Source organism: Mastacembelus armatus, chromosome 22, assembly GCF_900324485.2.
Source record: "Mastacembelus armatus chromosome 22, fMasArm1.2, whole genome shotgun sequence".
In the NCBI taxonomy this organism is placed as follows: Eukaryota; Metazoa; Chordata; class Actinopteri; order Synbranchiformes; family Mastacembelidae; genus Mastacembelus; species Mastacembelus armatus.
In genome coordinates, this window is record NC_046654.1 from 19,958,301 (window position 1) to 19,974,169 (window position 15,869).

At 40.8% G+C, this 15,869-nt stretch overlaps 1 protein-coding gene across 1 annotated transcript; it reads left to right on the forward strand.

Moving 5' to 3' along the window:
• Positions 1–2,530: 2,530 nt before the first annotated feature.
• gabrg1 (gamma-aminobutyric acid type A receptor subunit gamma1) lies at positions 2,531–15,060 on the forward strand. Its single transcript, XM_026302105.1, has 9 exons — positions 2,531–2,669; positions 4,177–4,337; positions 4,996–5,063; positions 5,972–6,192; positions 6,381–6,463; positions 7,465–7,602; positions 10,836–10,988; positions 14,286–14,488; positions 14,601–15,060. Exons 1-9 carry the CDS (start codon positions 2,593–2,595, stop codon positions 14,880–14,882), a joined length of 1,386 nt encoding a protein of 461 aa, XP_026157890.1. The 5' UTR covers positions 2,531–2,592; the 3' UTR covers positions 14,883–15,060.
• Positions 15,061–15,869: the final 809 nt, after the last annotated feature.

Genomic DNA, 15,869 nt, shown 5'->3' on the forward strand with positions numbered 1-15,869 from the left:
CACGTCTTAAAATGCCGTGGTACCTGCTGTGGCACCTCTTAAAATGCCATAGTATCTGCAGTGGCACCTCTTAAAATGTAGTGGCACCTCCTAAAATGCAGTGGCACCTTTTAAAATGCTGTGGTATCTGCAGTGACACCTCCAAAAATGCAGTGGCACCTCTTAAAATGTTGTGGCACCTACTAAAATGCAGTTGCACCTCTTATAATGCAGTGGCACCTCTTAAAATGCCGTGGTACCTGCAGTGGCACCTATTAAAATGCCGTGGCATCTGCCGTGACACCTCCTAAAATGCACTGGCACCTCTTAAAATGCAACGGCACCTCTTAAAATGTAGTGGCACCTCCTAAAATGCAGTGGCACCTATTAAAATGCCGTGGCATCTGCCGTGGCACGTCCTAAAATGCAGTGGTACCTATTAAAATGCCGTGGCATCTGCCGTGGCACCTCCTAAAATGCAGTGGCACCTCTTAAAATGCCGTAGTATCTGCAGTGGCAGCTATTAAAATGCCGTGGCATCTGCTGTGCCACCTCCTAAAATGCAGTGGCACCTCCTAAAATGCAGTGGAACTTCTTAAAATGCTGTAGTATCTGCAGTGGAACCTCTTAAAATGCAGTGGCACTTCTTAAAATGCTGTAGTGTCTGCAGTGGATCCTCTTAAAATGCAGTGGCACTTCTTAAAATGCAGTGGCGCCTCTTAAAATGCCGTAGTATCTGCAGTGGCACCTATTAAAATGCTGTGGCATCTGCCGTGGCACGTCCTAAAATGCAGTGGCACCTATTAAATTGCCGTGGCATCTGCCATGGCACCTCCTAAAATGCAGTGGCACCTCTTAAAATGCAGTGGCACCTCTTAAAATGTAGTGGAACCTCCTAAAATGCAGTGGCACTTCTTAAAATGCTGTAGTATCTGCAGTGGAACCTCTTAAAATGCAGTGGCACTTCTTAAAATGCTGTAGTATCTGCAGTGGAACCTCTTAAAATGGAATGGCACTTCTTAAAATGCTGTAGTATCTGCAGTGGCACCTCTTAAAATGCCGTGGTATCTGCAGTGGCACCTCCTAACATGCAGTGGCATATTTAGTAGCACCTCCTAAAATGCTGTGGTATCTGTAGTGGCACCTCTTAAAATGCAGTGGCATATGTAGTGGCACCTCCTAAAATGCAGTGACACCTCTTAAAATGCAGTGGCACCTCTTAAAATGCCATGGCACCCTTAAAATGCCGTGGTATCTGCAGTGACACCTCCAAAAATACAGTGGCACCTCCTAAAATGCAGTGACATATGTAGCAACAACTCGCTGCCGGTGCCACAAATTGAGCCTGCTGTCTCTCCCGCTGCCCAGCTTTCTGGCACGGCAGCTCGGTCACCCGCACTTCGTGAAGACATCACGCTCCGGCTTGCAACGATCGTTCCTAGTTTTCACTTTATTCCTTATTATTTAAATAAAGCACTATGTACAGCATTTGGGTCCTACACCTTCTCCTTCTCTCCCACACCCTAACACCATCGCAATATGACATTCAATTGATTCAGCTTTCATTTAAAATTTTAACCAATATTATTCAAAGTAAATAGTCTTATACTTGTATAAAGTAATTGAACTGCCAAATTACATATTGAATTTGCAATTATAAAATGAATTGCAAATTAAATGAAGAGATCAGAAAACGTCTAGTTTTCAGCATCCAACAAAGGTGGCTGTTTCAGTTTAATTTCAGTTTAATTTATTTATATAGCGCAAATCGCAATAAACGTTGTCTCAAGGCACTTTAGTAAGGTCAAGTCCTTGTAATATTACAAAATACAGAACAGTGAGAGGACAGAGAGAGAGAGAGAGCACAAACTATGGGAGAGAGGAGGCACAAAGTTAGTGCCTTTCTTCTTAGTCCAGTGTGTGAGCTGCTGGAATACAGAACAGTGATATTTTGAAATTTGATAGTGTTAGGTGGGTATTTTATATGCTAATTATAGTAATTTTAGAATCAGTACAACTACTTTAGGTATAGAATGCAGTGAATGTGACACTCTCTTCCCATAAAATTGCCAAGGTGCCCGTGAGCAAGGCTTTGAATCCACTCAAATCAGAGATTTGGCAGCCTGTGGTTAGTTTCCAGTTTTCCCCAGCATAGTGTGGCTCTACATAGCTGCTCCTGCACTGTAAATGGCTCACACAGAAGCTGGAGGAAATGCAAACTAGGCTATAACAGTTATGTGTTGGTTGGATATAACTGTGTATAATAGTAAACAGTATTAGTAAACAACAATAGAAAGCTCCGAGTCAGTCATCCATCATTCAGAAAATCAAGATTTTTTGCGAAGCTGTCAGTATGGGAGCACCGTGTGTCTGAGGCACTGCAGATGGACTAGAGCACAGTCAGCTCTACGGCAGAAACCTCGCTTACTGTGCAATGTCCTCCCCTCTACACACACACACACACACACACACACTAGACGCATCTCTCACATCCTACCCTCGCTACATTTAGACGGCGCTGCATGTACATGCCACATTACGAAAAACCAATCCGATTTCCTCTGTTTTCCCGTGGAGACTGCTAAGGTCGACTCCCCAGCAGTGTAAGGGACAATGAAGCGGCTTTTTGTCAGGACTGCGCAGGACAAAGCCATGAACCCTTGGCTGCTCTTCGCTCTTCTCGGACTTTGGTAAGTGTGTATTGATGTGAAGGAGCAGTGATGTCAGGAGCAGTGACAGAAGGAAAATTTCTCAAGGCAAATGGTTGCGGATGTTTCATGCCTACCTGTCATTCTCATTAACGCTAACAATAAGACGAATCGCTGCTTTTCGCATGTTCTAGTCATTCGATGAGTTAGGCCTTGTAGGAAAGGATGTGAGGAAGCAGTGTGATCCTCTGCTTCATCGTAAAAATTAACCAGTGTGTTCTGCAATTTTCTATATTTTGCGAAACAATTATACTTTAAATGCAAAATAGGATGGCTTCATCATGCCTGCATCAGAGTTTTGTAGTTTCAAAGGCTGCCATAAGCCTTAAACCCTTATCTGTCTTAGTATAGCGGTGAAATGGCATATTTCATTGTAATTGACGGGTGATAGATTAGAATGGATTTGATTTTGCTCCTTGGAAGACACAGATCAAAGGTTTGGCAAAAAGAGGCCCACACTGTTCTTACACGTAAAGATGTCAGTCAGACTTTATCAAACCGGTAGATAGTGCATATCTTTATTCAACAAATAACAGTGCATATTAAAATTTCAACCACCGTTGCTTGAGATAGAAAACTAAAAAGAAAACATTTTAATGAATGAAAAGATAAGCCAATTATAGCCTACATTTTTAATATATTGAAAAATTACATTTCAAAATGAAATCTAAAAGGCTTTCTAAAAGATTGTGTTTCCCTTTAATAATGTGACTGCTCAGAACTGAGGAATGCTTTAATATTTAAATTTTGAATTAAGTGGTATATTTACATGTAAAGAGGCAAATGATAGGTTTACTTTTATGACCCTTTTCCAGTCCGTGGTTCCAGCTTGAGTCACCTAAACTCTACTTGACTTTATTGGTTTTCCAGGATAAAAACAATATTTTACAAGAATCACCCTCCTCTGTGAAAGTCATGTTTACAACCAAGTCATTCATCCCATCCTTCATCCAATCCAGACTTTATTTCCTTATTGACAAGATCACCTGATGTCCTCCTTTACTTATCATACTTACTAGAGGTCTAGCTCGACTAGAGGCCTAACTCTAACTCCTTGCTATGTCACATTTTTGTATTAGGAACAATAGGAAAATAGGACCCCAGTGTAATAAGGTCACAGACAAAAAGATCATTTTAAATTACTTCACAAGTTTATGATAACACCAGCTAACCAAATCTAGGCATGAATAATTAGTAGGCTCAGTTATGAGATATGTGATGTAGAAAACTAGCAAGTTAATAGTCCAAGTCAATAGTACCATTTCGGGAAAATCACCAGAAAGAAAAGTCTAAGCGGATATGCAGAAGATCAAAAAAAAAAAAAAAAAAAAAAAGACAGGCTTGTCAAAACAGGGCAATGTTAAACAGGTAGAAGTAAACCAAAAACAGATCAAACTTGGGCAGAACAGAAACCCCATGATCTGGCATGTTGTGAAAGGAACAGGTCTCCAAATACTTGTTTCTGATAACATCTTGTTCTGCTCTACAGTGCAGCATTTGGGCCCAGTAAACAGGAAGAAGAGGACTATGAAGATGTACCCATAAATAAGACCTGGGTCTTATCACCGAAGGTCTATGAGAGTGATGTGACTTTGATCTTAAATAAACTGCTGCAGGGTTATGACAACAAACTACGGCCTGACATTGGAGGCAAGTTTATCTTGTGCTTTGCTTTTTCTCTGTTCACTCAAAACATACAGTGGTAAAGGAAAGTTCAGTATAGTGGGTTACTGCCTTATTTGTTGCATGGAAATATTTCTGTTCTGTGATGGACTGGTGACCTGTCCAGGATGTACCCCTGCCTTTCACCCAAAGAGAGCTGGGATAGGCTCCAGCAGATCCCTGTGACCCTGGTTAGGAATAAACAGCTATAGATAATGAATGAACGAATTAATATTTCTGTCAGCTGGCTGCGAATTTTTTCCAAGTAAATCAGAAGCCAACCTGTGGTTGACTGGGGCCTTTTTCTGTGAAGTTTGCATGTTCTTGTTGTTTCTGTGTGGGTTCTCTGCAGGTATTCTGGCTTCCTTTTGCAGTCCTAACACATGCAGGTTATATTAACTGGTGACACTAAATCGTACATTGGTGTGAATATTGAATGTTTATCTCTATGTGTCAGTCCTATCTGTCCAAGTGTACCCTGCCTCCTGCGGGTAGTCAGCTGGGACTGGCTTCAGCTCCCTTTTGGTCCTCTGCTGAATATATACATTTAATTACTTAAGCTCACCCTTTATTTAGGCAAGGGGGAGTCTATATTGTGTAGTTATATTGTCTGTGTCAGTGCAGTATATGTTCTGTTGTGTTTCAGTGAGACCAACAGTGATTGAAACAGCTGTGTATGTCAACAGCATTGGGCCAGTTGACCCCATCAATATGGTGAGACAGCATCTTCTAATTTTTCTTGACTTTTTTGTCTGCTAATATCAATTAGTAATAACTATAAATCCACCAAATAATGTTAAAAAATCAGACTCTGCAAACTACAATGAAATGCATGCATGTGACTGCTAGTCACATCCTTCTGTGCCCAGTGAGAAATGGAAAGCAGATTATCCCATGCAAATTTTACAAGTGTTTTAAGCTGCAAGCCACTTTTAACTAGAAGTCATTAGCAGATGGCTACAGAGGGAAGTGGCATACACAGTCCCCAAACAGGCAAAACTGGAATGAATGTTGCTAAGGTACTGTATTGCCAAAACATGGGACGTGTAAATGGTTTGTTTATGCAGGAGACAAACTTCTTTCACATGAGCTCATTCATATTGATTTTATTATATATGGCCCATGGAAAAAATGTGCTTGACACCCCTGAACAAATAAAAACTGATACATTTTTATTTCAGAATCATCAGTGATTTAGATTCATTGCCTGGGAACGAAGAATATTTTTAGAATTTCTGTGTCAAGCTTTAAATAAAGATACTGACAAGCTAACACCTTGAAATTTTGACCTGATGATGTCTTCGATGGAAGTCGGGGTCACAAAAACAGTTATAACTGTGTGAAGAATGCTAAATATTAAACAAAAAGGTAAAAAATCTTGGGTAGTATGATGGATTAGTGGTTAGCCCTGTTGCCTCACAGCACGAAGGTTCATTTACTTTCAAAGGTTTAAAGGTTTTTTCTATTTCTGTGATTGTTTATTATCGTTGTCTTAATTTTATATTGGTGCATTTATGTTTTTTTTGGTTTTGTTTTTTTGTAAAGGTTACACTTACATAGGACTCAGGGAACTGTTTCATGTTTTTTTTAAATTACCTGTGGATTTCCTAACTGTGTTACAGGAATACACCATTGACATCTTCTTTGCCCAGACATGGTATGATAGCCGGCTAAAGTTCAACAGCTCAATGAAGCTGCTTATGCTGAACAGTAACATGGTAGGCAAAATCTGGATTCCTGACACATTCTTCAGAAATTCCCGCAAATCTGATGCTCACTGGATCACCACTCCCAATCGGCTGCTGAGGCTGTGGAGTAATGGGAGAGTCATGTATACACTAAGGTAGGACAATTATACAGCCAGTTTACTAACCATTGTTGATTTAGTAACTTTTCAAAACTTTTTGTTGCTTGTGCAGTGTGATTTAAATGACACCAGTTTGTCAAAGCATAATTATCATTTATTAAACCTGGGAAGGAAAAACAATGCTGAGTCTTGCCTTTTCTCTGATACAATTCTGTTTTTGTCAGGTTGACTATTAATGCGGAGTGTTACCTTAAGCTGCATAACTTTCCAATGGATGAGCACTCGTGTCCACTGGAGTTTTCGAGCTGTAGGTGGTCAAATGTTTTCCCCTCTCATTTTTGAACATGTCATCTCAAATTCAAGAAAGATGGGGGTTTTGTGGGCTAAACAATGTTTAAGCCATTGTGTCTTCTCATTGACAGAAGACCCATCTGCTTTAGGCTGCCCCTTCTAAGCCTTTACCAATCTGTCATTTGCTCCACCAGCGGCGAGAGGAGGTCACTCAGTCCCATTTCTTCTGACAGACTTGATGAATTATGCTCTCTCTCCTAGTCTGATTCATGTCATCTTTCATTAATCTCTTGCTTTGCACTTTAGGCTCTCATGTCTTGTCATGATCTTACTCTTTCACACAATAGTGAAAAAAAACATTTCATGGAGTGTATCAATGTAATTACACCAAATCGGAACCGAAGGGCACACATCAGTAGTGATTTCATCAACAAAAACTGTTAAACTAAAAAGAGCTTCTCCTAAAATAATTAACTGCCTAAAGCAATGTAAATTATGGCCTGAATTAAGCATCCTCTTGCAGCTCATAAAATAGGGCTTTGTCAGTATCATTCGGATCAACAGTCAAAGTAAGCACATTCCAATTGCCAGATGGTTATAGATGCACATCATGTACACAGGCACAGAGTGTGTACAATGTCAGCAGCTGTCCTTTGCCATACATCTCCCCTTTCTCTAACTCTTTCCTTTTTTCTGGCCATATAAATATGTAAAAAAAATCAAATAGTTGATGTAAGATAAGATCAAACATTCAACCTATGCAAGCTCACTTTTTCCAACCGGATACTGCAGCTCAGGGCATGTTATTTGCATTTGAAGACATCTTGCTCATTTGAAGACATTTCATTCACTGAGCAGGTCATTTCCATCTTGAATGCTGTCATTTGCCTTGCCATGGCGCAGTGTTGTCCTGTGATGTACAGTATACTGAATAACAAAGTTAGGCTTCCTGTTTAATATTACTGGCATTAGTAAAGCTTCTAATCTATTATTTCTGTCTTTTTGGGATGTCTATAGATGGTTATCCCAAGAATGAGATCATGTACCGGTGGCAGAGGCGAGCGGTAGAGGTGGCAGACCAGCGGTATTGGAGACTATACCAGTTTGCCTTTGTAGGACTGAGGAACATGTCTGATGTGGCACACACCCAGTCAGGTGAGAGGTTATGGTCAAGTCCTTGTACTGAAAAAAGGTATGCGAACCCTTTGCAATTACATACATTTATGTATATGACTGAAAATATGATCAGATCTTTTTCTAAGTTACAATAGTGAACAAGCACAATTATATATTAATTAATGACACACAAATCATTGTATTGTTGTTGTCATCAGTTACACATTCACAGTATAAGGTCAGGAATTCCAAGTGAGCAAACCTGTGATGTAGCTAATGAAACAAAGTTGGACGTATTCATTATAGCTATGTCATAGACTTCCTGTGCAGACCATATTTCAACATTATTTCCTGTGTTGCCTTGGTTTATGTTCCACTGTTTTACATTTTACATTCCATCCATCCATCCATCTATTTTCTTCCGCTTATGCAGGGCAGGTCGTGGGGGCAGTGGTTTAAGCAAAGAATCCCAGACTTCCTTCTCCCTGGTCACTTACCCCAGCCTTTCCCATGGAATACCAAGGCGTTCCCAGGCCAGACATAGTCCCTCCAGTGTGTCCTGGGTCTTCCCTGGGGCCTCCTCCCAGTAGGGCATGCCTGGAACACCTCCCCAGGGAGGCATCCAGGGGGCATCCGGAACAGATGCCCGATCCACCTCATCTGGCTCCTCTCAATTCTCTCTATTCCAAGCTACTCCTGGGTGACTGACCACCTCACCCTATCTCTAAGGGAGCTCCCGGCCACCCTGCGGAAGAAACTCATTTCAGCCGCTTATACCTGTGATCTTGTCCTTTTGGTCATGACCCAGAGCTTATTATCATAGGTGAGAGTAGGAACATAGATTGACCAATAAATCGAGAACTTTGCCTTTCGACTCAGCTCCTTCTTTACCACAACAGACATTGACCGCATTGCTGCTGCACTGATCCGTCTGTCAATCTCCTGTTCCATTCTTCTCTCACTCATGAACAAGACTCCAAGATACGAGAAACTCCTGCACTTGAGGCAGGATCTCTCCTCTGACCTGAAGAGTGCAAGTGACCTTTTTCCGGTTGAGAATCATGGCCTTGGACTTGGAGGTGCTGATTTTCATCCCAGCCGCTTCACACTCGGCTGCAAACCACCCCAGTGCATGCTGAAGGTCCTGGCTCAATGAAGCCAATAGAACAACATCATCTGCAAAAAGCAAAGATGGAATCCTGTGGGCCTCTGGCTATGCCTAGAAGTTCTGTCCATACAAATGAATAGAACCAGTGACAAAGGGAAGCCCTGCCAAAGTCCAACCATGAGAGGGTATAGAGCTGGTCCGTTCCACGACCAGGATGAAAACCGCATTGTACCTCCTCAATCTGAGGTTCTACTATAGCCTGAATTCTCCTCTGCAGTACCCTGGCATAGACTTTCCCGGCGAGGCTTAGGAGTGTTATCCCCCTGTGGTTGGAACACACCCTCCAGTCCCCCTTCTTGAAAAGAGGGACCACCACCCTGGTCTGCCTGTCCAGAGGTACTGTCCCCGATCACCACATGATGTTGCAGAGGCATGTCAGCCAAGACAGCCCAACAACATCCATAGACTTAAGGTACTTAAGGGTGGATCTCGTACACCCCCGGTGCTTTGCCCCCGAGGATCTTCCGAACCACTTCAGTGACTTCAGCCCTGGTGATGGACAGATCAGCTTTCAAGTCCTTAGCATCTGCTTCCTCTATGGAAGGCATGTCAGTAGGATTGAGGAGATCCTTGAAATATTCCTTCCACCGCCCGACAATGTACCCAGTTGAGGTCAACAGCTCCCCACCTCCACTGTAAACAGTGTTGGAAGAGCACTGCTTCCCCCACCTGAGGTGCTGAACGGTTTGTCAGAATTTCCTCAAGGCTGACCGATAGTCCTCCTCCATGGCCTCACTAAGCTCCTCCCAGACATGAGTTTTTGCCTCTGCCACCACCTGTGCCGCAGCATGCTTGGCCTGCTGGGCCCGATAAGGCTCGATAAGACTCGATAAGACTACTTCAGCTCAACGGCAACCCGCACTTCCAGCGTTCGCCACCGGGTTTGGGGATTTCCGCCACGACAGGTACCAGAGACTGTATGACCACAGCTTCACGCGGCTGTATTGACAATGGAGGTGGAGAACATGGTACATTTGGACTCCTCAATTGCTAGTCGAAGTTCTCTTAGAAGTGGGATCCTCCACCAGCGGATCCAACTCACCACCAGGTGGTGATTAGTTGATTGCTCTGCCCCTCTCTTCAGTGTCTAAGACACACAGCCGAAGGTAAGATGACATGACCATGATCATCGACCTCCAGCCTAGGGTGTCCTGGTGCCACGTGCATCGATGGACACCCCTATGCTCGAATATGATGTTTGTTATGGACAAGCTATGACTAGTGAAGTCCAACAACAAAAGGGATGTGATTGGGAGGCCGTTCCTCCAGGTTTTACTGTCCCCCAGCATCTTCCATTTGGAGCACCTTCTAACACCCTTCGTACGGACTCTAAGAAGGCTAGGAAAGGCCGGGTAGGCCGAAACAACAGTAAGAGTCCTATCTCAAGGAGTTGAGTACCAGAGCTGTGTGTGGAGGTAAGCCTGACTATCTCTAGTCTGGACCACTCAACCTCCCACCCAAGCTCAGGTTCCCACCCCCCCAGTGAGGTGACGGTCTCTAGGGCCAGTTTCGATATCCAGAAATCAGGTCGTTGAGCCCCCCGCCTTCGACCACCGCCTGTTACACAATGTACTGGCTCCTTACAGTTCCTCCTGTGGGTGGTGGGTCCACAAGAGGACGCCGTCCTTTCGGGCTTTGCCTGGCCAGGCCCCGTGAGGAGAAACCCAAGTGCTCGCCTGCGAGTCCCAACCCCAGGCCTAGCTCCAGGTTGGGGCCCCAGCTCTGTAGCTCTGCCATAGGTCTGAGCTACAGTTACAGGCAACACGTTTTTTAGGTTATTGCAGCCAAAGGAGGTTCATCCAATCATTAAAGGTTTCTATTAATTTTCCCAATGCACTGTGAATGTTTAATGGGTGTGTGGAACTAAGATAATGAGGATTAAAATTGCTTTTGTGTTATTAGTTTATGCACATTGCGAGACAATGTGCATAAACTAATGACACATAGATCTGATCACATTTTATTCCAAGGGGTTCACATACATTTTTGCCCCCTATAAATTCTAATATGTGCTTTATTTTACACCCTGTTGCCTACATTTTTTAATCATTTTAATTTTCCCCTGACCTTATTTATGTTTTATAATTATATGTTGAACTTTCAGGGGAATATGTAATCATGACAATCTTTTTTGACCTGAGTCGAAGAATGGGTTACTTCACTATCCAGACCTACATTCCCTGCAGCATGATTGTGGTCTTGTCCTGGGTCTCCTTCTGGATCAATAAGGATGCCGTCCCAGCTCGTACATCTCTAGGTTTGAAATGTTCTTATGTCATACACAGTTAAAATAAGTCAGTCACAGAGTCAGTGACCTTTTAACCACAATATGGTAATTAGGCTTTTAAAGGCTCCGTATTATCTCAATTGATTTCTTGCCATGAGTGAACTACAGTAGTAGCAGTTTAAAGTGTCATACTGACTGTTCATCATTTGTACCACAGCATGGCATGAGTTATACTATAATGTCTGTAGGTGGCGCTCAGCTTATACTCACACATACAGCACCCTGTGCATGCCCAGATCATACTGTAGTCCATATTATAATGAATGTGTACTTAGAAACTGACATAAAGAAGTTACACCAGGAACATTTTAATATTTTGGAAATTTTTGCTTGACTTCATGAGAACAACCAGCCAACCCTCTTTCCTAAAACATTCCTGTGCAACTAAACTGTAAATGTAGATACGTCTTGTATGTATTTGATTGTTTGCTGATACAGCATGCCAGGCAATCCTCTTTGAAGGTTGCACTTCAAGATAAGGATTATTTTAAATTTTCACTGTGAGACTCTGCACATAATAAAATTTTAAGTAAATAAAATGTGAGCTATAGACAGAAAATTGGCTTTTGTGCTAGAGGATTAGATATTTTTGCAGTTTGTAAATGTCTACACAGAAAAATCATCAGTGTTAAATCAGCACTAAAGTGTATTTACATGTGAACAGTGAAAACATATAAACACACATATATATAGTAGGAGTGGAAAGGTTTACACATTAACATGTATGAGTACTCGCCTATTTTTGAAGCTTAACATTTTTACCCAGGCTGTGAATTATTAGAGGACTGTTTTTCACTATTTATTTTCTCCTGCCGAAGACAATTGAAAAAGGTAATACAAATTGTCTTAGTTAGTTCTGCACATCTGACCCCTTCAGCAATGTGTAGCAGCACTGTCTGTGTGGTCTTATCTTCTCAACAGAATATATGAGATATTACATTTGTACACATTCATATATTTATAACTGTCGAGCTACCAAAATTTACAGGGAAACTTTATTTCTAACAAATTGCTAATTATTTATGAATTTAATTTGGCTTGAACTGTGAAAAACATTTAAACCAAAGCCATTTAGTGGCTGAAGTGAAGAGGTACAGTACATGTCACTAGGTGGTGGTGAAGTGTAACTGATAAAAATGGTGACAAAACAAAATAAACGTACTTGCCTGAAAACTGTCTTCATTAGTCAGTCTGCTGTAAATTAAAACTTAGATAAGCCTTAAATTGGTGGTTAAAACAACACAAAAAATGACTGGGCATAGTAGCAATATCAAGTGAAAATAACATGCAGTAATAGCAGCGACCCAAACAGCTCACTTTTAGGAGATAAATGTAAAATAGCATCAGCGGAATTTCTCCATACAGCTTATCTTGCAATGTGTAGCAGCACTGTGAGGGGAGGGGGAAACTACGGAAGCTCTAGACATACAGGAAGAGGCAATGTGCAGCAACATAACACTTTCGGGAAATCAAAATAAAATGGCATAATTTCAGGCAAATCAAACTGATAACATTCACAATTATTAAATAAAATAACAAAAATAAAATTCAACATAGAATTTGACAATAAGGATGAGGTGTTCAGGGGAAAGGAGGTCTGGGCATCTCTGCTTAGGCTACTGCTTTCGCGACCCGGCCCTTGATAAGAGGAAGAAGATGGCTGGATGGATGGAATTAACAAAGTGCATTTACATAAAGACATTACATAAAGATTCCAAGTTCTAGGATCAATATGTTAATAGTGAAATATTGTTAAAACACATAGGAGGCTTTTTACAACTGTTCTAAGACAGACGAGCTACAGCCAAATTTCATCAGAACAAGCTGTTTTCACCCTGGAGACTGTTCCTGTGCACTTGTCTCACAGCGGCTGCACAGACCAGTTTGTCCTGCACTGAGGACGGCTCTGTTTGATGAAGTTTAACTTGTCGTTTGTTGTCTGTCTTACTACAGGTGGAATATGAATATTTGTCTAACTTTACTGTAGTGCTGCACAGTTGTTGAGAATCATTGAAAGTGCAGGGGTGAGTGATATTGTAGCTGTTTGATGCTTCATCAGGCAATAAACTGAAAATGTGTTTTATTTTCTGATTGAAGTTACAAAATGTTTAACGTACAGACAGATAGTGAAATCCAACAAAAGATTAAAAGCAGACCGAAGCACTACAACTACAAGTTATAAAATATAATGACTTTAGATAACATGCTTAAATTTGACTCTGGTTTGAAAATGAAGGGAGTAAGAGAAAAGAGATTTCTGTGATTGTTAATGCAAATCTATAATCTAAAACTCAAACCAGATGGGGCAAAGGCAGGTCGGCTTGTGATCCATGGAGCTGAACTATGAACACTCTAGTTAATGGTGAAAAGTTATATAACCAGTGTCGCTGTGCTCCCTCCTAGTTGTGCAGAGAAGACGTTATTATGATTAATTTCTTAATTTAATATCTTCTTAAAAAAGATTCTTGATAGTTTAAGCTGAGTTAAACAGTTTGTTTGGGGAAATTCACTACGACTTACCACAAGGGAAAAGGACTTTAGTCATCTTTTACACAGGTAAAGAACGTAAAATGTAAGACACAAAATAAAAACACATACACAGCACAATATAAGCACATACTGTATAGCACAGTGCAGCAGAATCTCCTGTCAATACTAAAAAGTGTTTATGTGTAAAGTTTTTGTGTTAGATTAACACCCTCAGTTGATATAACACTAGTAATTTGCTGTGTAGTTCATGTCTGTTTATATGTCAACCAGTCAAAATGAACACGAGCTTGTCACAGAGATGAGGCTATTTTACTACTGTATGTGCCTAACGCATAATCTAGCACTCCTGTCAGTAGAAATAGATTGTCTTAGTAGTATTGATTATGTATCATCATTGATCAGTTTGTTATGTCAAGGAAGCTTAACCAATGAAGTGTCTTTCATTGGTTAATATGCATGGCTAAGGATTTACTTGTAAAACATTATGAAGAGTTGATATGTATAAATATATATACACATACATGCATAATTTTCTATAAAATATGCCTAGCAAAAATCTTAACCTACCACCTAAACTGTTGATTTATACAGCTTGAAGACTCAAAGGAATCATTGGAGCTGATTAACATCTCTCTTCATGAGTCACCCACGCACAACTTGAGGCGCACAGTTGCATGAGTATTGTATGCATGGCAGGACACCACAGAGGAAGCTGATGTCTCCAAAGATACTTTTATTACCACTGTATATAAATTTGTCTCTGAAAAATCCATTTAGGTATCACAACAGTGCTCACCATGACAACTCTAAGTACCATCTCCAGGAAGTCCCTGCCCAAGGTTTCCTATATCACTGCTATGGACCTGTTTGTCTCTGTCTGCTTCATTTTCACCTTTGCTGCCCTCATGGAGTATGGCACTCTTCACTACTTCACCAGCAATAGACAGACAAAGAAATCTAAAGCCAACAATAACACACAGGTACCTATCTTTGTGTTTGTTGTTTTTTCTTAATTTTCTTTTTTCTTCATGTTTTTCAGTTTCATTTTTTCATGAAATGTACTAGCAATATAGTTTGTGTTTTCCTTCTCAGCAGAAAGCATCCAGTATGGTGAACATCCGACCTGGCACATCCCTCCTGCAGATGAACAACATTGTGCCCTATCATGAGGAGGATGACTATGCTTATGAGTGTCTGGATGGAAAAGACTGCACTAGCTTTTTCTGCTGCTTCGATGACTGCCGTTCAGGTGCCTGGCGTGAAAACAGGATGCACGTGCGGGTTTCCAAAATTGATTCTTACTCACGAATATTCTTCCCCACTGCTTTTGGCCTATTCAATCTGGTTTATTGGATAGGATATCTGTATTTATAAAAGCAGTAGTTCTTAAAAGGTGACTAGAGTTTAACATCTGTAAGCATTTCCAAAAAGCAGAGCTGCTAATTTCTAAACGTGGGAAAAAAAGAAACAAAATTAAAATCTGACTGGCAGTGCCTTGTCTACCCCAATGCTTGCTACTCTGTTAGTTTATGCTTCGTCACTTCTCATACTTATTTTAAGAGCAAAGAAAACAATAAGACTGGTTTTTATCCGTTTTCTGTCTGCTATAGAGGACTTGCAAGTATTGATAGTAAAAGGGATTTGAAAGGATTATAATTCAATAACTACAATTTAGCAGCTCTGACCCAAGAAATTATTGTACCAGTAAAACTATGTATATGTATATATATATATATATATATATATATATATATATATATATATATATATATATATATATATATAATGTTTGTTTACTCTTTGCCACTGTGCTATAGAATTTATTGAGAAGCAGGAAGCAAGGAAGTGGAGGTACGCTACTCTTTGTAGCTGTGTTAAAGAATGGAGAGGTATTGTTCCTTCTCTTAAAGGTATAGTCCCTGAATTTCTTAGAGGGCCAGTAGTTCTTAAGATGTAAACTCAATGGTTAGTTTAGAGGGTTTTAATGTCCCCACTTACTTGGGTACACTAATAGTCACTGTAACACAACTAGGGAACATGTCTGTGAAGATTCTCAGTCATCCATTTGAATTTATCTATAAGCTGATTCATGGCAACTGGACTTCTAGTAGGTAACTGACTCAGCTTCTAGACAACTTCAACTGGATGACTGAAAATCTTCAACTTGCCATGACTCAGCTCCTAGACAACCAGGGAACGTATCTTTAAATACTTGAGCAACTGCATTGTTCATAGGGTTCTATTTTTCTAGGCAACACCTCACAGCATTATGATGAGTGAGGTCAAACTGGGCTAGTCTCTGCTCAGAAGATACTGAATGGAATAAATTTGTATCCTCTGTCAAACAGTGAATTGTCATGA

Coding starts and splice junctions, on each gene's coding strand:
- gabrg1 (XM_026302105.1), top strand. CDS start 2,593: ATGAAGCGGCTTTTTGTCAGGACTGCGCAGGACAAAGCCATGAACCCT. Junction 5,064..5,971: donor CAGTTGACCCCATCAATATG/GTGAGACAGCAT, acceptor ACTGTGTTACAG/GAATACACCATTGACATCTT. Junction 14,489..14,600: donor AAGCCAACAATAACACACAG/GTACCTATCTTT, acceptor TTTCCTTCTCAG/CAGAAAGCATCCAGTATGGT.